Below are 19,085 nucleotides of genomic sequence, written 5' to 3'. Positions count from 1 at the left end.
CTGCAAGAAAATAATAAGTGGTTCAATGAAAAATTATGAAAAATTAATATTATTTTATTATTTCCACGCGTTTTGTTTCTCATTTGATTAATATATGTAAATCAATGTTCTTTTTGTTTTCTTAACTCTTATATTTATTCGTTTCATTTATATATTATTAAATGTATTTATAATATTTATAATATAATTTATAATACCTTTTAAAATAACCAAATTGTTCTGGAATTTTGAGACTTTTTAGAAATTATTTCTTACAAAATTTAGAAAACACTTTATTTTATAAAGGCAAAAACATTTTCGACGAAATTAATAATTCTGACGTATGTATATTCTTTCGTCAATTTACATTCCGAAATATAAAAGGAACGATTATTTTCATCGTTAATTTCATATTTATTGTTGATCTTGTTAACCCTTTATAACTCGATTTTATTCGGCCTTAAAAAGAAAAAGTATATCTGGCAAAAATTACTTGTTCTTTTTTCTACGTAGAATATTTTGCCATTATAAAAAGTATCCCAAAAAAAAAAAAGAAAAAATAAATAAACTAAGTTGATTCTGAAATAATCTTGAATCTTTCCACTAAAACGATAAATACTATAATATTTTAATCTTTAAATCCGATAGCTCTTTTCTATAGAATTTTTCTTCGAAGCGCCATATTTCGAGATAAAAATTTATTACGTTATACTTTAAATACATTTGTATATATTAAAATATAGTATTATTATTATACCACATTAAGTATAACTTAGACTTCAAAAAAAAAAAGAACATTAAAGATTCGTATACGAATCGACAGATAATTTTATAGTGATAAAATGAAATAAAATTTAGAATATTTGAATAGATATACATATATATATATATGAATTTAACTATGTGACTTCAAAGTTATATCGCATTATAAAGAGTTAAATTAACATTTTAATGGTTTATGATAGTATACATACATAAATATATGTATATATATATATATATATATATATATATATATATATATATATATGCATATCATGCATACAATCGTTTTACCTTATCACTAATCGAAGAAATTTCCGGCACTCGAATAGCCAAGCTTTCATAAGAGAGAAAGGAGGTGGCAAGAAATAAACGTGGCAATAGATCACACTGCCTCCTTGAAGATAGAAGATGCCGAAGAAATGTCTTTCGTGACATTTTATCCGAGATCGAAGTTCTTCGCACGTGATGTGTTATACCATCAAAGAAATTTCAACGAACGGTAGATTCATATTTTCATTTCTCTCTTTCTCTCTCTCTCTCTCTCTCTCATTTTATATATATATAATGTTTCTTTGTTTTGTTTGAATCGTTTTTTTTTTTTCTTTTTTTTTTTTTTTTAAATATGACCGAAGAGTTCCACACGCTTTCAATATAGTAAAAGATTATTTTCAAAATTATTTGAAAAATCAAATAACTATACATATATTTACGTTTTATATTAAAATCTAAACTTACGTGTTATTATCCTGTCTTATTGTATTATTGTTCATTCTAAATTTTGACAATTTTCTTTCCTTTTCGTTTTTTTTTTTTTTCATCTTATTATTATTAGTTGTGAATGAATTAATATTGCACAGAATTACTTTTTTGACGAATTAAAATGTTTCAGGATGAAGAATAAAATTATTAATTTCCATTTAATTTTGATTTTGACTTTATGAAGGAGAATATGATTTCCTTATACGTTCGTATTCATTTTGTTTACTATGACTCATATAAACGCACGTCGTAACATGAAACTCGTCTCATGGATTTTCCTTATCGTTAAACGTACATATAAGATAAAATATATGTTTTTCTCGAATAATTGCGCGTACATGTGTACATATACAATAGATTAGGTCATTGCTCAACATATATACGTATGAGTGCATGTAGTATGTAGATATAGCAAACTTTGCTCTTACCGTATCGAGAATACATTCTCTTCTTCACAAGCATCTCTTTCACCATACGATGAGAGGTTTTTATCCATCGTTACAAATCAACTATGTAAAATTCCTACAAAATATTTTTCCAAGGACACGTGACAGGTACACGTTATATACGATTAATTAATTATTATCGAATTAATCGTATCAAAGTATAAAAGCAATATTCTACAAAAGTGATTTTCTGCAAATGAAAATTCTTCTCAGAATTTTTTTTTTCTTTTTTTGTTTTTTCTTTTATTCTGTAAACGTTAATTATTCGATTAATGTCTTATCTTCAAATAAAGTATATGTATTCAATAACAGAAACGATGACAACAAAAATGATTTTCTATGAATCATAATTTTTTCTTTTTTAAATCTTTATTATTCAAATCAATATTTTACTTTCAAATTATGTTCAATAATACGATATTCTACAAATAAGTATTTTTTCATTTATTTATTTATTTATTTATTTTTTTTTCTAAATCTCTTTATTATTCGAATAATGTTTTTTAACCTACAAATTGTGTTCTATAACGGGAATGTTATTTTAATCACTTAAAGTGATTATTTACGAATTGGAATTTTTTTCCTTTTTTATATCTTTATTATTCGATTAACGTTTTATTTTGAAGTTGTTGAAAGGTCAAATGTTTTATGTCAAGTTTTTCATTCGCAAGGATTGAATCGCATAATTTGAAGGAAACCTTGACACTTCTCTTACTGCAATCCGAAAATTTCGATGGACAGGAATGGGCGATGCGTCATCGAGTAAAAAAGGAGTACAACGTAGGAACGCATATATGAGGAGAGTAAATGTAGTATCATCGTAACGCTGACATAAATCCTCGGTGTAAGAAACATTGAAGGATATCGTAACACGGAAGGAATTATAACGGAGAGGTCAATTTTTTCGTTTCAGTTTTCTTCTTTTTCTTTTTCTTTTGTTCTCGCATTATCCTTTTCAATCTCTTAAACGTTATTATGACGGCTATTTGTAAAGCCACAGATGCTACGGTATTTAAAGACGATCGTTGGACTGTAAAATAGAATCGATATTGCAAAAGGATAAAACTGGCAAATCGCCAGTTTTATTACGTTTGTCCAGCTGATCTCCATCATTTCCTTGAAATTTATCTTCCGAAGTATTTTCTTCGAAAGAGAGAGAGAGAGAGAGAGAGAGAGAGAGAGAGAGAGAGAGAGAGAGAGAGAGAGAGAGAGAGAGAGAGAGAGAGAATTGGTATTCTGCCAAAAATTCTTAATAAATCGATTAGGTAAAATGGATATATGTCAAATATATTTAATATCAATTACATTGTTCTGTTGGCAGGCATCAACGATCGATGGCCGTCGAAAAGGTGCTTGTCTCTTCTGTCAAGAGTACTTTATGGATTTGTACCTTCTCGCCGAGTTAAAGACGATCTCGTTGAAAGTGACGACCGTCGATATGCAAAAACCACCACCTGATTTTCGTACCAATTTCCAAGCGACTCCACCTCCTATTTTGATCGACAATGGCGATGCCATATTGGAGAACGAAAAGATCGAACGACACATCATGAAGAATATACCCGGTGGACATAATCTTTTCGTACAGGATAAAGAAGTTGCCACTTTAGTAGAGAATTTGTTTAGCGTAAGTTTTTCGCTATAGTTACTTGATTATATACCTATGTACATATTTTTATTCTTATATACAATAATATATTTATAAATCTGATAAAATGATAAAGGATAGATATACATGTGGTACAATAATTTTAATTTTTTGTGTTTCTTTTCTCTCTCTCTCTTTTTTTTTTTTTTTTTTTTTTTTGATATATATACATATAGAAATTGAAATTGCTCCTGCTCAATGCAAAAGACAAGGATAAAGATCCGAAGTCATCCTCTTTGATGGCACACTTACGAAAGATCGACGAACACTTGGGTCGCAAGGGTACGCGCTTTCTCACGGGCGATACGATGTGCTGTTTCGATTGTGAACTCATGCCACGACTTCAACACATCAGGGTCGCTGGGAAATACTTCGCGAATTTTGAAATTCCCGAAAGTCTGGTGCATCTTTGGAGATACATGCACCATATGTACAGGCTCGATGCATTTCTACAAAGTTGTCCGGCCGATCAAGACATCATAAATCATTATAAACTACAACAGGTAAAATTTATATATGAAATTAATTCTTTTTACCGTCTTAGAGACTATATCCTTCCCAGGTTTTTCGAAAAATTTTTAATTATTATTTAAACGCATATAATGACAATGTTATTATTGTAAAATATGTTTATAATAAATGGAACATATTTTTTACGGAATAGAAATATATAGGATTTTATTCAGATTTATCTCAGATGTTATTGTAAAAGTATGTACAATTTATAATTTTTTTTCACACAGAAGAAAAAATTGTCTTTTTTGCCATTAGTTATAAACTTTTTTTCTGTATGAAAAATAATTTTTTTTCTCTCTTTTATGTAAATTTACGTACATTTTACGATAAAATAAAAGAAAAAAAAAAAAGAAGAAAAAATCTTTTTTAAGAGAAATATGTTAATTTTAATAGATATCTTCAAAATTGCATGGTTATCAAAATATTTTTGGACGATAACCGAAATACCTATAAAACTATTATAAGATTTAAGATCTTGAATTACAAAAAGTCTTATGTGAATATGTACACTAATGTTCTGCACATAGAAACAAACCGTAAAGATTTTTATTTTCTTTTTATTACTATTACTCTTATCAATTATATATTTACGATGTTAATTGTAGAGCATGAAGATGAAAAAGCACGAGGAATTGGAGACGCCAACGTTCACTACCAGCATCCCTATCGAGGTCAATGACGACTAGGCTGGACCTTCGTCATCGAGTCTAGGATTTCTTTTTTTTTTCTTTTCCTTGGATTCGAGACGATATAGTCAACATCATCAACAACATCATCAAAAACAACAAATACAGTCCTAATACGATCGACCTATCGCGACAACAAATATTCGATGTAGCGAAGTTTCGATGAACCGTGTTTCGAACTTAAAAATGAATCGTTGGTGTTTTGTCCTTAGAGAAGGGAGAGAGGAATGTGAGAAAGTGGGAAACATTCCATCGAAACTTCCCGTCATTTAAAAAATTAGTGTTGACACGACTAAGTTGATCAATGTAAAAAAAAAATTTTGGAAAACCTTTGCTACGTTTATATATATATGTATGTTTATATATATATGGCCGAGCCAAATCCAGATTAATTTAACTTTTTTATCACGATACTTTGAATAAGTAAAACAAGTAAAAAAAAAAAAAAAAGAAAAAAAAAGAAAGGAGGAAGAAAACACAGAGAAAAAACTCCACAAGCCCAAGTTTGATTCTTTATTTAAATTTACATACACGTATGTACATACGAGTATAAATTGACGGTGTCGTTTTTCTTTTCCGCTTATTTTTCTTTGATTTTTAATATTACATACGAATAATGTATGTAAACGTTTATCAAGAGAACAACATGATGTTGCGTTGATAATAAATCGGACTTGTCATTTTTCGATGATAGCGATTATTTCTATTTGGTAATAAAACGAAGAAGAGATATTACGAATAAGGATAAGAGTATTTGTTTTTCTCGAAGCAACGAGCATCATGAAAGGAAAGAGGGAAAAAAAGAAAAAGAAATTAAAAAAAAAAAAAGAAAAAAGAGAGAAAGAAAGAAATAAAAAGTAAAAAAGAAAAAATCACGAAGAACACAGGAGAAACGCCGTGCATCGAAGAAGGAAGAAGAATGATCCCATCAAAGTTTATATTATATTTACTTATGGGATTGAAGGTCTTACGTCGGGGCTTAAAAGTTACGTTTTTATGCAAGGGGAGGGAGAGGTGGGGGAAGGAGGGAGGGACACTTCCTCTTCGTTGTGTCCGCATCTTTATTTTATAACACTCCGAACGATAACGTCTAGTCTTAATCCATCCGGAGCACGAGTCTTTTAAAATGAATCTTTATCTAAGGACTTTGTTTGAAAATGTTATTAGACGACTTATCGCATTAGTCAGAACGCTTTGTTTTTAGCTTCTCATAAGCTTTTTCATCATTTAGTGTAATACAAAATCTTGAGAAGGTGTTATGCATGGAATCATTAAGGGGTAAAGGATATTCGTCGTGTAATACAAAGAAGGAATGTACAACATACATATATATATACATACATACATACATACATACATACATACTATACATACATACATACTATACATACATACATACGTACCATACATACATGTATTTCGACTAGCTCGGTATTGCACGGTACATACGTTTCTTCTACGAGTTCTTCGGCACGCGAAATACCTTGTTACGTTTACATTTTCGTTATCCACTTATAAGCGAGCGTACGTAACCGAGAAGATCATAAGTGTCCGATAAGAGCAAAAGTAAAACGATTTTTCCGTTTAGAAAGAATATGGCGGTTTTTCGTCGTACCATTATGCGCGATTTTTGCAAATCTTCCACGTGCTCCTCCGAACGTTTGCAAATTAGTTTGCAAACGTGGATGATTATTATTAATAATAATAATATTGGAAGATGGCAACTGAATCGCGACGTCGTTCGACTTTATTAATAAAACCTGAACGAAGCGAATGCGCGAATAAACGTCTAATTGGATATTTCGTAATAGCGGTTATATTATTATTATTATTATTATTATTATTATTATTATTATTATTATTATTATTATTATTATTATTATTATTATTATTATTATAATTATTATTATTATCATTAATAATAATATTATATTATTATATTATTAATTATTATTATTGCGATAATTATTATTACAATTGTCATTATTCTTTTGACTTTATATTTGAGAAGTGAATATATATATATATATACCTGTGTTTTTCCAGTAAATTTAAGCCGTTACTCCGATGGAAACATTTTCCCGCAATCTTTCTTTGAGAAATAAAGATCCGATCGGTACATTAGCGAGTGACAAGTTTGAATAGAACGACGAAAGAGGGCATTCGTGATGCATTGGTAAAGAACTTTCTTCGCTGTCTCTCTCTCTCTCTCTCTCTTTCTCTGACCGTGGCGGTGCGGAAGACAAATGAATAAAAAAAGACCGAACGATCTTATCCAAAAGTCAGAAAGGTATCGCAACGTGTTTCCGATGTGTGTTTAAAATAGCCATGCGACTTCCCCTTCCTCATGGTAGTTATCGAGGGAGGAGCAAGCGACTCTGGCGAGACCTTTCTCTCTTCCCATTCATAAATAGTGAGAGAGAGGCACTCGCTGCGGTCCGCCGGCGGCATAACGACTACGCGAGTCGTAAGAGCGCATGTTGCATAGATGTAAAATCACATAGAGTGAAAAGGAACGAATGAGAGAAAGAAAAAGAAGGAAAGAAAGGGAGAGAGAGAGAGAGAGAGAGAGAGAGAGAACGGTAGTATGCGCGATCGGATTACGGGCGGGTGGGTGTGCGCGCGCGCGCGCTCACTCGCTCGCTCGCCGGTTGCTCGCTAGAATCGCGCGGTAGACGTTCTGCTAGGTGGGGGGCAGTGGACAGCTGATCGCTGCCTTCGACGGACGGTCGTTCTCGCGTCGCTCTGATTTCAAGAAAACGCGAGAGAAAGAGACAGAGAAAAAGAGTGAAAAAGGGATAACGCGCGCGCGCGCGCTTCCGGTTAGTGTGCAACTCGAGATAATAATTAGGTGAAGAGATTCATAAAGGAGAAAATAAGATAAAAAACGGAAGATAAGGAAAAGAGAAAAGAAATAGAGCATACGAGGGAAAACGAGTGAACACGAGGCGCACTCTTGAGAGGAACAGAGAAAAAACATAGAAAGAGATAGAGAAAGAGAGAGAGAGGGAGAGAGGAGGAGGAAAAGAGTGTTCTGACGAGTGGGCGCGCGCGCGCGCGCCTTCGGACGGACAAGTGACACCGCGCTGCGCGTTACGAATATACACATGAATACGTACTCCTGAGAAAAGAAATATCTTAATCGACGTTTGAAAAGAGCCCGGGAGCGCGATCGACCGATCAAACCGTTTTCAACGACTTGTTCGCGTATATTTAACCTTTCGACACAACGACTTCTTTCCTTCTCCAATGGCCGCCGTCCGGTGAGTTGTTTTTTTTTTTGTTTCTTTCTTCGTTCATTCCTGTCCTTTCTCTCTCTTTCTCTCTCTTTCTCTTGTCTCTCTCTCTCTTTCTTTTTCTCTCTTTCTTTCTCTCTCGTTATTCTCTCCTCTAAACATGGAAAACGGGCAACGAGGCAACGAGGCGCGCTCGCACTCGCGTGTATGTATGCGCGCGCACGCCTTTGCATCTGCGTCTCCTGTAGGACGTGAGAGAGTGAGAGTGAGAGTGAGAATGGTGGGGGGAGCGGTGAGGTGGGACGAGAGTCATTTCTAAAAGCGGCCTCGGCCTCCGGTCTCGCTTCTTCGCTTCTTCTTCGGCTCTTCGAAGAGCCGAAAGCCGCGTACTTCGTTTCTCTCTCTACGTCCCTGACGCGGCCGCCACTGTCGAGTGAGAGTGAGTGAGCTAACGAGCTAACGAAGAGAGAGAGAGAGAGAGTAAGAAAGAAAGATAGAGCGAGGGAGGAAGAGTTGGGGAGGGTGATTAGAGGGAAAGGAAGCGCTCTTTGACTTTTATTCGCTGTCTTCTTTGCGCGCGCGCTCTCCACGCGAAAATACACTCGCGTGGCGCTGCGCGGAATGCGCGTTGTACGTTCTCTACTATCTACGATGCAACGACGCGTATTTGTCTTCCAAGAAATTTTTCTTTTTTTCTTTTTTTTTTTCCTTTTTCCTTCCCTTTGATCATCTCTAACTAATAAAAATCCCACATCTATGCTGTTATTATTTTTCTACGGATATCTTTGATTTTATTCGATAGCGAGTTTATTTTTCTTTAAAATCGATAATGAAAATTATTCGTGTATTGATTATTATCGAAAATTGAATTTTTTTCAATGAATGAAATATATATGTAGTACATATATGTGTATGTATATATATATATATATATATATATGTATTCGATGTGTAAGCATGTCGTTCGTAATATCATTGTCGTTGTTGACGTTCGATTGAAACCATTAGAAACAAATTTGAAAAAAAGTATGATACGTACACTTTGATTCTCGTCCGAAAGAAGGAAAAGTATTTATTTAAAAGTAATTAATTGTTAGTTATTGGATATGGACGGTAACCGCTATTTTTATTATTTAAAAATTATACAAAAGATAATCTAGAAATAATAAATAATTCATGGAAAGTAATACGCGCAAAACATGTACGTTTAAGTCATTAGTAATTATATTAAACGAAATTAAATTTTTATCACTTATGATAATTTGACAGTCTCGATATTGATCGATTTAGAAATTGTCCACGTGGATCAAGAAACACGTTCCTTTCAGTGGACAACTTGCTTGTTTTCACAGCGAAATCATTCGTAGCGGTGGTGGGAGAAGGGTGGTAGGGAGAAGGTGGTGTAGGAGGTTTACATGCAGAGGAAGAAATCATCTTGATTATGCAATAGTCGACACAAACGCGACCATCCAGTTGTGATAAACGTTCTGCACGAAACTTCGAAACATATCATTTCAATTTGTCGGCACGTCGTTAAATAATACAGATGTGTATATATAAATACATACATGTAGTTCTATTTAATTCGATTTAATTGATATCAATATAAACCGCTGCACATTCGCAATATCCAATAAGAGAGGAACGATTTGCGTGTTTTCTTTTTTTGTTCTTCTTCTTTTTTGCTATAAAAAAGATATTAAAAACACGTTTTTCACATTCGAACGTTTATTTTTTAACGCAAAACTCGGCCTACATACTTGCATATATCGTAGTTCTGTTTAACGTTATAGATCTTCGTCAATTACTTCTCTTTTCTCTTATTTTCATTCGATGCTTTACAAAATGCAGGCTATACCATTTACCCTCTTTCAATCGCCGCATTCATCTTTCCAACCCCACGATTATATGTAAATTCGCTATGAAAAAAGCCAAAAAGAAGTTGTATCGAAAGTTGTTTTAACTCTCTCGAAGGAAATTATTCTGCTTGAAAAAAATTAAAAAAATTTTTAAAGATAGAAGCGAGGTATAAAAAAAGACTAAAAAAAAAAGGAAGAGATAATTTTAATCGCGAATTTTTGTAGATACAAGTGCGACGTAAAAGAAAATTAAAAAAATGGAACACACAGCTTTAATGACAAATTGTTGGAGATAGAAATGCGGTGTAAAAAAAAAATACTAAAAAAAGAAAGAGATAATTTTAATCACAAATTTTTGGAGGTACAAGTGCGATGTAAAAAAAAAAGAAATTAAAAGAAGGAACAGACAGTTTTAATCATAAATTGTTAGAGATAGAAGCGCGGTGTAAAAAACAAAATACTAAAAAAAGAAAGAGATAGTTTTAATCATAATAATGCGTTCTCGCGTATCGCCTGAAACTTGAAATGCAACGAAATTTCGATAACGAATCTATAGAGAAGTATCTCGTGTTTCGATATCTCGCTTTGGAACAATGAAACAAATTTTTATTTAATTCGAAATGAAATTTATTTTCCATAGTTTTTGTATCGACAGAAATAATAGATTCGTAAGTTTCCCTTTTTCTCTCTCTCTCTCTCTCTTTTTTTTTCTCTCTCTCTCTCTCTCTCTTTCTCTCTCTTAGTTTTTTCTTCCCCCAACAAAGGAATGAAAAAAATGCATGAAAACGCTCATGGAAGTCCCTTTTCCTCGTGTTTCTGGTCGTAGACGAAAACAGCAGCTCTGTGTGTCTCCTCATGACACAAATATCTTCTCGCCAAGCTGGAATTTCGCTTTTCCTTTTTCACCGACTCGGTGAAATGCATTTTCGTTTTTCCCCTCTTCTTCTCTCGTCCCACGTCCCCTCATCACAGACCAGGCCCAACCCCTTACTCACCCTATCCCGCATCTTAATCGCTTCTCTTAAAACCTTTACCTCTAACCAACAGATGCGCTTCAATTTCTTTCGAATATATTGTATCGGATCATCATTTTCTTCTTTTCTTTTTCTTTTTTATATTTATTTATTTATTTATTTGTTTATTTATTTATTTGTTTATTTATTTTTGATTGTTGTTATTGTTGTTGTTATTGTTATTGTCATTGTTACTGTTATGTTGTTGTTTTATTATTATTGGTTGTCGTCATAGTGATACATATTAAATCAACGGAATATTTGTTTACGTCAGTATCTCGATATTACATTATAACAAACGTCCCTTTGTTCTTTCTCCGTATATATTCACATTAGAAATAATTTCTATGTAAGAACACGCCCGTATATTTTTGTCGATAAAATATATTATATCGTTTGGAACGATATTTGGCATATACCCCCGTTAACTTTGTGACCGCGCGACGACATAGCTATACGTAGATTCTACGCCAGTGAAAAACTAAACTTTGGCACGCACGCCGTCGTTCGCTTGGCTTAGCGCGAGCGAAGCGATAGCTCCCTACAAAACGAATTCGAAACTTACTTACCACCTTCGCTACGAATGTCTGCCCACACAAATTTATTTGTATTTCGGTCATTTACGTATAGACGCTCTTCGAAAGTCGCGAGAAAGCATCGACAAGTATTTCTCGTCTATCTTACCGTGCTTATCTGTACGCATCTATCGAAGATCGTATTTCCATATAACTGTCATACCGATAATTTAATAATTAATTTAATTAAAATAAAATCTAATTGTGCAATTTAACCGCGATCTCGTCGATCTCGAATTCGGGGAAGAGAATTATTTTGAAAAGGAACCTCTGTGTATTTCCGAGAGTCATCACTCGTACGTACAATACATTTAAGAAATATTATTTGTTGTTTGTTCGTTGAGAGAAAAAAGAGAAAGGAATAGAGAGAAAGAGAGAGAGAGAGAGAGAGAGAGAGAGAGAGAGAGAGAAAGAAAGAGAGAGAAAGAAAGAGATAGAAAGAAGAAACGTCAACAAAAACCTTCCTCTTCGTTCTATCGTGTGACACGGTGTATGAGGTAAAGAAAAAAAAAATAAATAAAAAAGAAAGAACAAAAATAATTCTCTTTGTCCGCACACACAAACACACACGCACATACACACTTACGGCCGGATAGCAGAGCATATAACGATGGAAGCTCAGATATGTAAGTACATACATATGAAAGAAAGCGATCGATCCGATGTCTTTCGGAGAGATAAATTGTTGATCGTGCTGATCTTGCCTATCAATGATTCTCGATCGTACGGTGGAAGTCGACAATGCCAGATTTTTCTTGAAAAAATAATTCAAACGAACATATATATATATATATATATATATATATATATATATATATATATATTACTATATGTAATATACATATATACTATACATATATATATATTACTATATATAATATACACATATATTACTATATGTGATAATTTTCGTTTCATATACAATTACTTAGACATAAGAATCGATTTAAATAGTAAATTTAAAAAAAAGAAAAAAAAGATTTATCAAGTCTCTACGAAATAGGACGATTTAAAGAAGGGCTGAAAGCAAAAGATAGAAAGAGAGAGAGATAGAGAGAGAAAGAGATTGGCGGGAACGCGCATGCGCGGAAGGATGCGTGGGCGAGTGAAGGCGCGTGCAACGCCACGACAGTGCCGGCTAATTATGTGGCACACCTACGTAGTGTGAGCACGCGCGCGCGTGTTCAGCACAGGTGTCCACTGATTCCTTACACGTTGCCAATTTCACGATCTACTTTATTTAGAAAATCAACAACAACGTACGGTTTTTAAACGATGAAACGTCGATATTTTTATTTTGCAGCAGGAATATCATCCATTATTCTTTTTGAATTTAATCGTAATTTTTATGGATTTTATCGTCGAACAAATTTTCAGGAAACTCGTCCCAAATAAAAAGTGTCCGTTCGATATAATATAAATACGTGCGAGAATTAAGCTTCCCGGAATAATTTCTTTGCAACGTGGCCAAAAACAGGTACGACAGATATCAATATTTAACGCTAATTTGTATAGCTAACGGATGTTGTTTAAATATTTTCATTTCGTAATAATCTGTCGGCCAATATTAACTCTATTAAAGGTGAACGGTTAATGACGTTAATGGATAACTTAAGAAAAAAACCCTCTTTATTTCTGAAACGTTAGGTCGTTCAATTTGAAAAGGTGAACGTTCGTTTTAGTATTTATTTGATGATAATTTAGATTTGATCTATGAATATATTATGTAATCAATTTTTGTGGTTAATTTTAAAGATAGTTCTAATAAATAAAAATTTAATCTGAAAGAGAGAATGTGTAAGAAGGAAGAGAAATGAGACATGGATAACAAGAGATCCTGGCACCTATAGGTAATCCCTGCCAAGAGGATGGGGGCCCACGATGGGGGAGTGCCACTGCTCTAACATCGCTATCATGCAGCTGTTCCACGAGCTGAAGCAGCAGTTCCCTGCGCTCCCTGATTACGTCGTCTCCCAGTGCATCGCACAGGTACAGCTAACATTTATCCAGATCTTTTTTTGAAAACCTTAAGTACAAGTCAATCTTTTAACTACAATTTCCTAATCCATCTTGATTATTATAATTTGTATGAATATAATCTTTAATCTATAATCTTTTTCTATTTTTTTCATTCCTTTTTCCAGTTATCCTACTAAATCTCTTTTCAATATAATATTTGTGTTGTTTTGTGAATTTTTATCTTTTGATCAAATTATTTAATCCAAAAATTAAATAACCGATATATATTTATATATAATATACTTGATCGATTCGAATAAACTATAACAAATTTCATACGCATTCGATATTAAATGTGCGAACGTTTATCCATTACCACTTCACTCCTCGCACATTATCATACTCATTTGCACGTAGCGTGGAACTTGTGTGGGCTCGAGATGTATTGCTTTCTATAATCTCTCGCGAGATTTATTATTGATAAAATATATGAGCAGTAAATTATAAGATAAATTGGATGGACCGCTCGATTTTAACGAAGAAAGAATCACGCATGAACAGAGAAAAAAGCTGGCTGATTCAGATGCGTGTGCGTTGCAGAACAGCCACGACAAGGAGATATGTGCAAGAAGTCTACGAGCAACCCAAGAATCGCGTCCAACACCGGGCGCTTTTCCACTGCCCCCACCTGCTGCTGCTGTTGCTGCTCAACATCATCATCAATCGCATCAGCAGCAGCAACAGCAGCATTATCAGCAACAACAGCAACAACAACAGCGTTGCTGCGCAATGAATCACCAATCATTGCAACGCATTACGTCGAATGGCAACGGTTCGCGACCTCCTAGGCCAGCCTCATTGGACATCGGCGTGGCGCGACGTTATCCTATTGGCTGTTCACGTACCGCGGCATCACCATCCGTAACTACGAACGAACCACTTGCACCCTCTTCCGCACCTGCGGCTTGCAAAGCGCGCGGTTTTTTCGATGACGTCCCGTCCGCAAACACCAATGGCAACAATTGCTCAAGCAGCAATGTTGCTCCTGGATTCGAACTCAATGTTAATGTCGCCTGCAGTCCTGCGGGCAACCGCGGTACGATGTGACCACCACATATCTGCCATATCTAAATGTTATATATACATACGTAGTTTATTTCTTTTTCTCAAATTTGATCAATATTCTTTTGTTTTTCTCAAGTCTAACAGCAAAAGTATAATAACAATCAAAATGATTGAATATTATTTTTGATCGCACGCGCGAACGCGATGCGAAACTGTTTTGTCAATGATGATAACTAACACACGATCGTAACAATCGATTACACATGAGGTTTGAAATTAACCGTCGACTTCTTCCGAATATCGATCGAGAATGATACTACTTAAACATATCGTCTTATTTCCAAAAAAATAAGAAAGCAGTCAAACAGGAGCATATAATTAATAACAATTGAGAGTAACAGTTAGGGAATTAAAATTTGGACACTATTCAAAAATCGATCCTTGGTTCTTCTGTTTGCCCACACCTTCCACGCAAACATTTCTCTTTTCATTTTTTATTCATCGTTCTATTTTTCTTTTTTTCATTTTGACTTTTTCCGATAAGTTTACTTTTTGTTTTTATTTTTATTTTTTACTATTTTCATTGAAATTTATTTCAAATAATTTTCTTTATTTCGTTTTTTATATTCTTTTTCTCTTTGGCACGGTAAACGCCAAGTATTCCTTTTCTCTCCATAGTTCCTTCTTCGATCAATCTCAGTCATGCCGTTTATCATCGTTCAAGGTAAAACATAATAAATTCATTTTTTGTAATCTATGCAATCCGCAGACTTCCGAACGGTGCCGACAATCGGTACATGTAAACGAAGCGATCTCGTTGTCGAACCCCGACCCCATTATGCGGAACCTCAGTTGGCTGTAGGAAAAAACGCTGGACAATTTGATCACGCGCGAAGTTATACATCGGTTAGCTTGACACTGAGGCCACCATCATCAGAACCACAAGCACCAATCGACATCAGGTCGCAAGGCTCGAGTTTAACATATTCGACCTCGTCTTTGGACCCACGAGGATTTCAAAGCCGCTTGCAAATTAGCATCGGCCCGGGAAGCGTTGGCAGCGTGGCTGCTGCAAGAATCAGACCACCAATGGGTCCGGCTAGACCTAACAGCCTGCTTCCCCCCGCTCAAATTAGTCCGCAGAGGCCTCCAGGTACATAATCATTTTTTATTACAAACCCTTCGAGTTACTTCAATAAAGCAAGGATCGTTCGAACAACAACGAATGCGTTTCTTGTTTTTAGGACTTCCTGCCGGACCTCCGAGTCAGCTGCCAAGGCCGACGACAACAATGAGTGCCCCGACCACACCTTCGGTTCCAACAATAACGAATATTATTTCGTCTAATAGTCTCCCTGCGACTCCGTCTGAACCAACGGCAATCTCTCCTCCCTCTAGTCCCGTTAAAGAAAAACCGTTAATCGGCCAGGATCAGAATCGTTCGCCGTTAAACCAAGGTAATGGAATTTACATATGTACATATGTATATATGCACATACTTACATACATAATTCAAATAACATCGGTCTATAACGATTATCGTTCTTTGTCCTTTATCTCCTCGGAGTCTCTTCTTAGATCAACGTCTACGTATATTTACCTGTGAGTTAGTCGGTCGCACGTACTACGCCCACATGAAACAGTGAGAACGATATTTACGCATTCCTAACCCCACGCTCCGGCTATACATAGCCACGCCACGGCTATTCTACGTGGACCACCTGATCTGCTTTTCCTTCTTACGATCGTCGCAATGTACTCTCTCTCTCTCTTTCTCTCTTTCTCTCTCTCTCTCTCTTTCTCTCTCTCTCTCTCTTTCTCTCCTTCTCTCTTTCTCTCTCTCTTTCTCTCTCTCTCTCTTTCTCTCTCTTTCTCTCTCTCGCTCGCATGTTTCCTGAACGTTGCACTCCGCATCGTCGCTCCTTTTTTAGCCTTCTCTGCAACCCAAACTCTTTGTCATTATGACGTCGAAGTAAGAATTTCTAAAGAGAATTTCTATTTGGGAAAAGCAATAAAAATAATATTGCGAAATTCTAACAAATCTTGTATAAAAATATAATCGTTAAATCTTCGATCGTTTATATTTTTAGTGGCAGAACATCAAAGAAAACTGGTCGCTGAACAATTAGCAAGGAAGGAAAGACTCGCCAAGGAATTAAGAGCCGAAAAGGGACGACTTGAAGCAATGAAGAAAGAACTGCAGTCTCTAGCGAGACCCCCAGATTCTTCGATATCGCCTCAGGTAGGTAAAATTGGAAAAAGAACGAATTTCAAATATTGCCATTACGAAGCCCATTATGTTTGCTATTTTACGTAGGAACTGAAGAAAAAATTACGAAGCGAAATTTACCAATTGCAAATCGAATGTGACAGACTTGCAGACGAAGTGGATCAGTGGTCGGATCCACGAGGTAAATTTGTTAAAAATTATTTTATCTAATTTTATATACAACATGTATATTGATTGATTATAAATTAAGAACAAGTTTAAATATCACATTTGTAAGAAAAAAATATATTAGAAAAAGTTTCATAATGTCGTGTCTCAAATATTTTAGGTTTACGAAATAAAATACTTGACTTCCGGTTAAACCGGAAGTTCAATGATTTTTAATTTTTCTTATTGAACATCTTGCATTTTTTTAATTAATCAATTAAATATTTTAATCAATTATCTGTAGAATCAATTGTTACGCAATTATAGGCCTAAAGTTAATTAACGAAATATAATGTGCGTTATGTATTTAAAAATGAATTTTAATTTTCGTTTTCAATTAATAGCCTTAATGAGGTATTAATTAAACTTATGAGATCGTTTTGTATGTTTTAAGTTCCAATGAACTGAATTTTAATTTATAAATAACCTTTACGCTATACATACATCAATGATTACATTATTTTGTAATCAACTTATTTCCTTATCATTTTTACAGTACCTTTAGGTGAAACAAATGAAGAATTTTATCAGGGCATTTATACCGGTCAACCTTTTCTACCGTCCTCTCATCTGGCACCACCGCCGTTGCCAAGTCAGCCACCAGTTTGGCAACCCTCTACGGATACTGCTGATGTAAATGATAGAGAAGAAGATAGGGATGGACCTTCGTGGGTTTGCAGGATGTGTACCTTTGATAATCATCCGTTGATGAATAAGTGTGAACAGTGTGACATGCCGAGACTTTTGGATCATGGCAATGCAGGTAGGATACATGGATTGCCGCTTGAACAAGTCAATATGTCAAACTCATTTAATAATCTTCTACAAGAGTTGTTCGATCGAACAAAAAAACCGTCCTAACGGCATGTTTTTTTAATTCTTTTTTTTTGTTTGATTTTATAACGAGTTTTGAATGATTTATTGAGTGGTTTATTGAGTGATTAAACTGATACCAAGAATTTATCAAACCATTTACTAATCTTGTAGAATTTATTTATCAAATAATTATTTCTTCACAATTTTTTAAGTTACCTTATGAAAATACTCGATCAAGGATGATTTCATTTATTAACTTGTTAATTGGAAGTATTTGCAATTAACGTGAATTTATTTAATTAAAAATGATATAATAAATTATTATAAAGAAATTTTTGACAGAAAATGAATTATTTAAACATATAATGCTTTTTTAATAGGAGTGAGAAACAAATGATTTATTTATTCATTTATCACAAGAGAAGTTAAATCTTTGCGACGAGTTAAATAGCCCGGTTAAGCAATTAAAACAATTTGATAAGATTTGTTAAAGTATTTGTTTTTTATCAAGTTAGAATGATCCATAACTTTGGTGGATTTATTATTGTACATAATTCCAATGAATTTGTTGTTGTATTTATAGTTATTAAAATGAATCATACGTATTTCTAATCAGTGAATACAGTACAATGATGGAAAGTAGGTACTTTTGTTTTTATTTTTGTTCTATTACCCTTTTGTTTACTTTTTTTTTGCATGTGGGTGTGTTAATAAATATAATTGAATATACTAAGTATATTATATATATTAAGTATGTGCAAATTGAATATATTGGTAAGTACGGGGAAAGTATATATTAATTCTTTTTATTTTAAATGTATAATAAAATGTAAAGTTATTTAAAGACTCTTTACTTTAAAATGATTTAATTTTAATTAAATTACTTTAAAATGAAAAGTTGGAAAAATAACAATTTTCAACTATTTTTTAATATCTATTTTAAATTTATAGGTGAAACACAAGATATTCATATACGCGTTACACATCATCATAATTTTTCACCAAGACGTAAGTATTTCCAAACATCTGAATGTTTTAACCGACAGATGTATAGAATTTGTCTTTTATACCATTAAATGTTTTTTCTTTGCTTATAGGTACAGTGCACAGTTGGGTTGTATGATGTGAAGTGAATTAGAAACTTGAAGAAGTGTAAATATAATTTCGAATTATTTAATTTAAATAAAAGCAATGTAGGGATATAAACTGTAAACATAGAGATGCATAAATAATGTAATAATTTAATTTAAATTAACTTAATTTAGTTTAATTTATCTTAATTTTCTATTCGTGATTAGTGCAAACAATGAAATTAAAACTGATCAT

At 33.8% G+C, this 19,085-nt stretch overlaps 2 protein-coding genes across 9 annotated transcripts in view; both read left to right on the top strand.

The window, feature by feature from the left end:
* Clic (chloride intracellular channel protein 5) overlaps positions 1 to 5,713 on the top strand; it is a 16,011-nt gene extending 10,298 nt beyond the window's left edge. For both annotated transcript variants that reach the window (XM_085657764.1, XM_035864269.2), the window contains 3 exons: positions 3,271 to 3,576; positions 3,774 to 4,100; positions 4,719 to 5,713. In XM_085657764.1, coding sequence (XP_085513890.1) covers positions 3,271 to 3,576; positions 3,774 to 4,100; positions 4,719 to 4,799 — 714 coding nt within the window. In that variant the 3' untranslated portion in view covers positions 4,800 to 5,713. The remainder of the gene's footprint in view (positions 1 to 3,270; positions 3,577 to 3,773; positions 4,101 to 4,718) is intronic.
* Positions 5,714 to 7,464: 1,751 nt separating this feature from the next.
* Tab2 (TAK1-associated binding protein 2) lies at positions 7,465 to 19,031 on the top strand. Of its 7 annotated transcripts, XM_035864257.2 has the most exons (10): positions 7,486 to 8,062; positions 13,333 to 13,471; positions 14,042 to 14,537; positions 15,276 to 15,659; positions 15,751 to 15,963; positions 16,597 to 16,748; positions 16,824 to 16,917; positions 17,440 to 17,706; positions 18,711 to 18,767; positions 18,857 to 19,031. In XM_035864257.2, the coding sequence occupies exons 2-10, from the start codon at positions 13,364 to 13,366 to the stop codon at positions 18,880 to 18,882; spliced, it is 1,797 nt and encodes a 598-aa protein (XP_035720150.2). In that variant the 5' UTR covers positions 7,486 to 8,062; positions 13,333 to 13,363; the 3' UTR covers positions 18,883 to 19,031. The 7 variants fall into 7 exon arrangements, with proteins under 7 accessions (XP_085513889.1, XP_035720145.2, XP_035720148.2 ...); XM_035864252.2 differs by lacking the exons at positions 18,711 to 18,767; positions 18,857 to 19,031 and adding an exon at positions 12,860 to 12,959 and having other exon boundaries at positions 7,483 to 8,062; positions 17,440 to 18,074; XM_035864259.2 differs by lacking the exons at positions 18,711 to 18,767; positions 18,857 to 19,031 and adding an exon at positions 12,860 to 12,959 and having other exon boundaries at positions 14,047 to 14,537; positions 17,440 to 18,071.
* The last annotated feature ends 54 nt before the right edge of the window (positions 19,032 to 19,085 follow it).

Source organism: Vespa mandarinia, chromosome 6, assembly GCF_050613455.1.
Source record: "Vespa mandarinia isolate Hongniang chromosome 6, ASM5061345v1, whole genome shotgun sequence".
NCBI lineage: Eukaryota > Metazoa > Arthropoda > Insecta > Hymenoptera > Vespidae > Vespa > Vespa mandarinia.
This window is presented reverse-complemented; position numbering and strand designations above follow the sequence as displayed.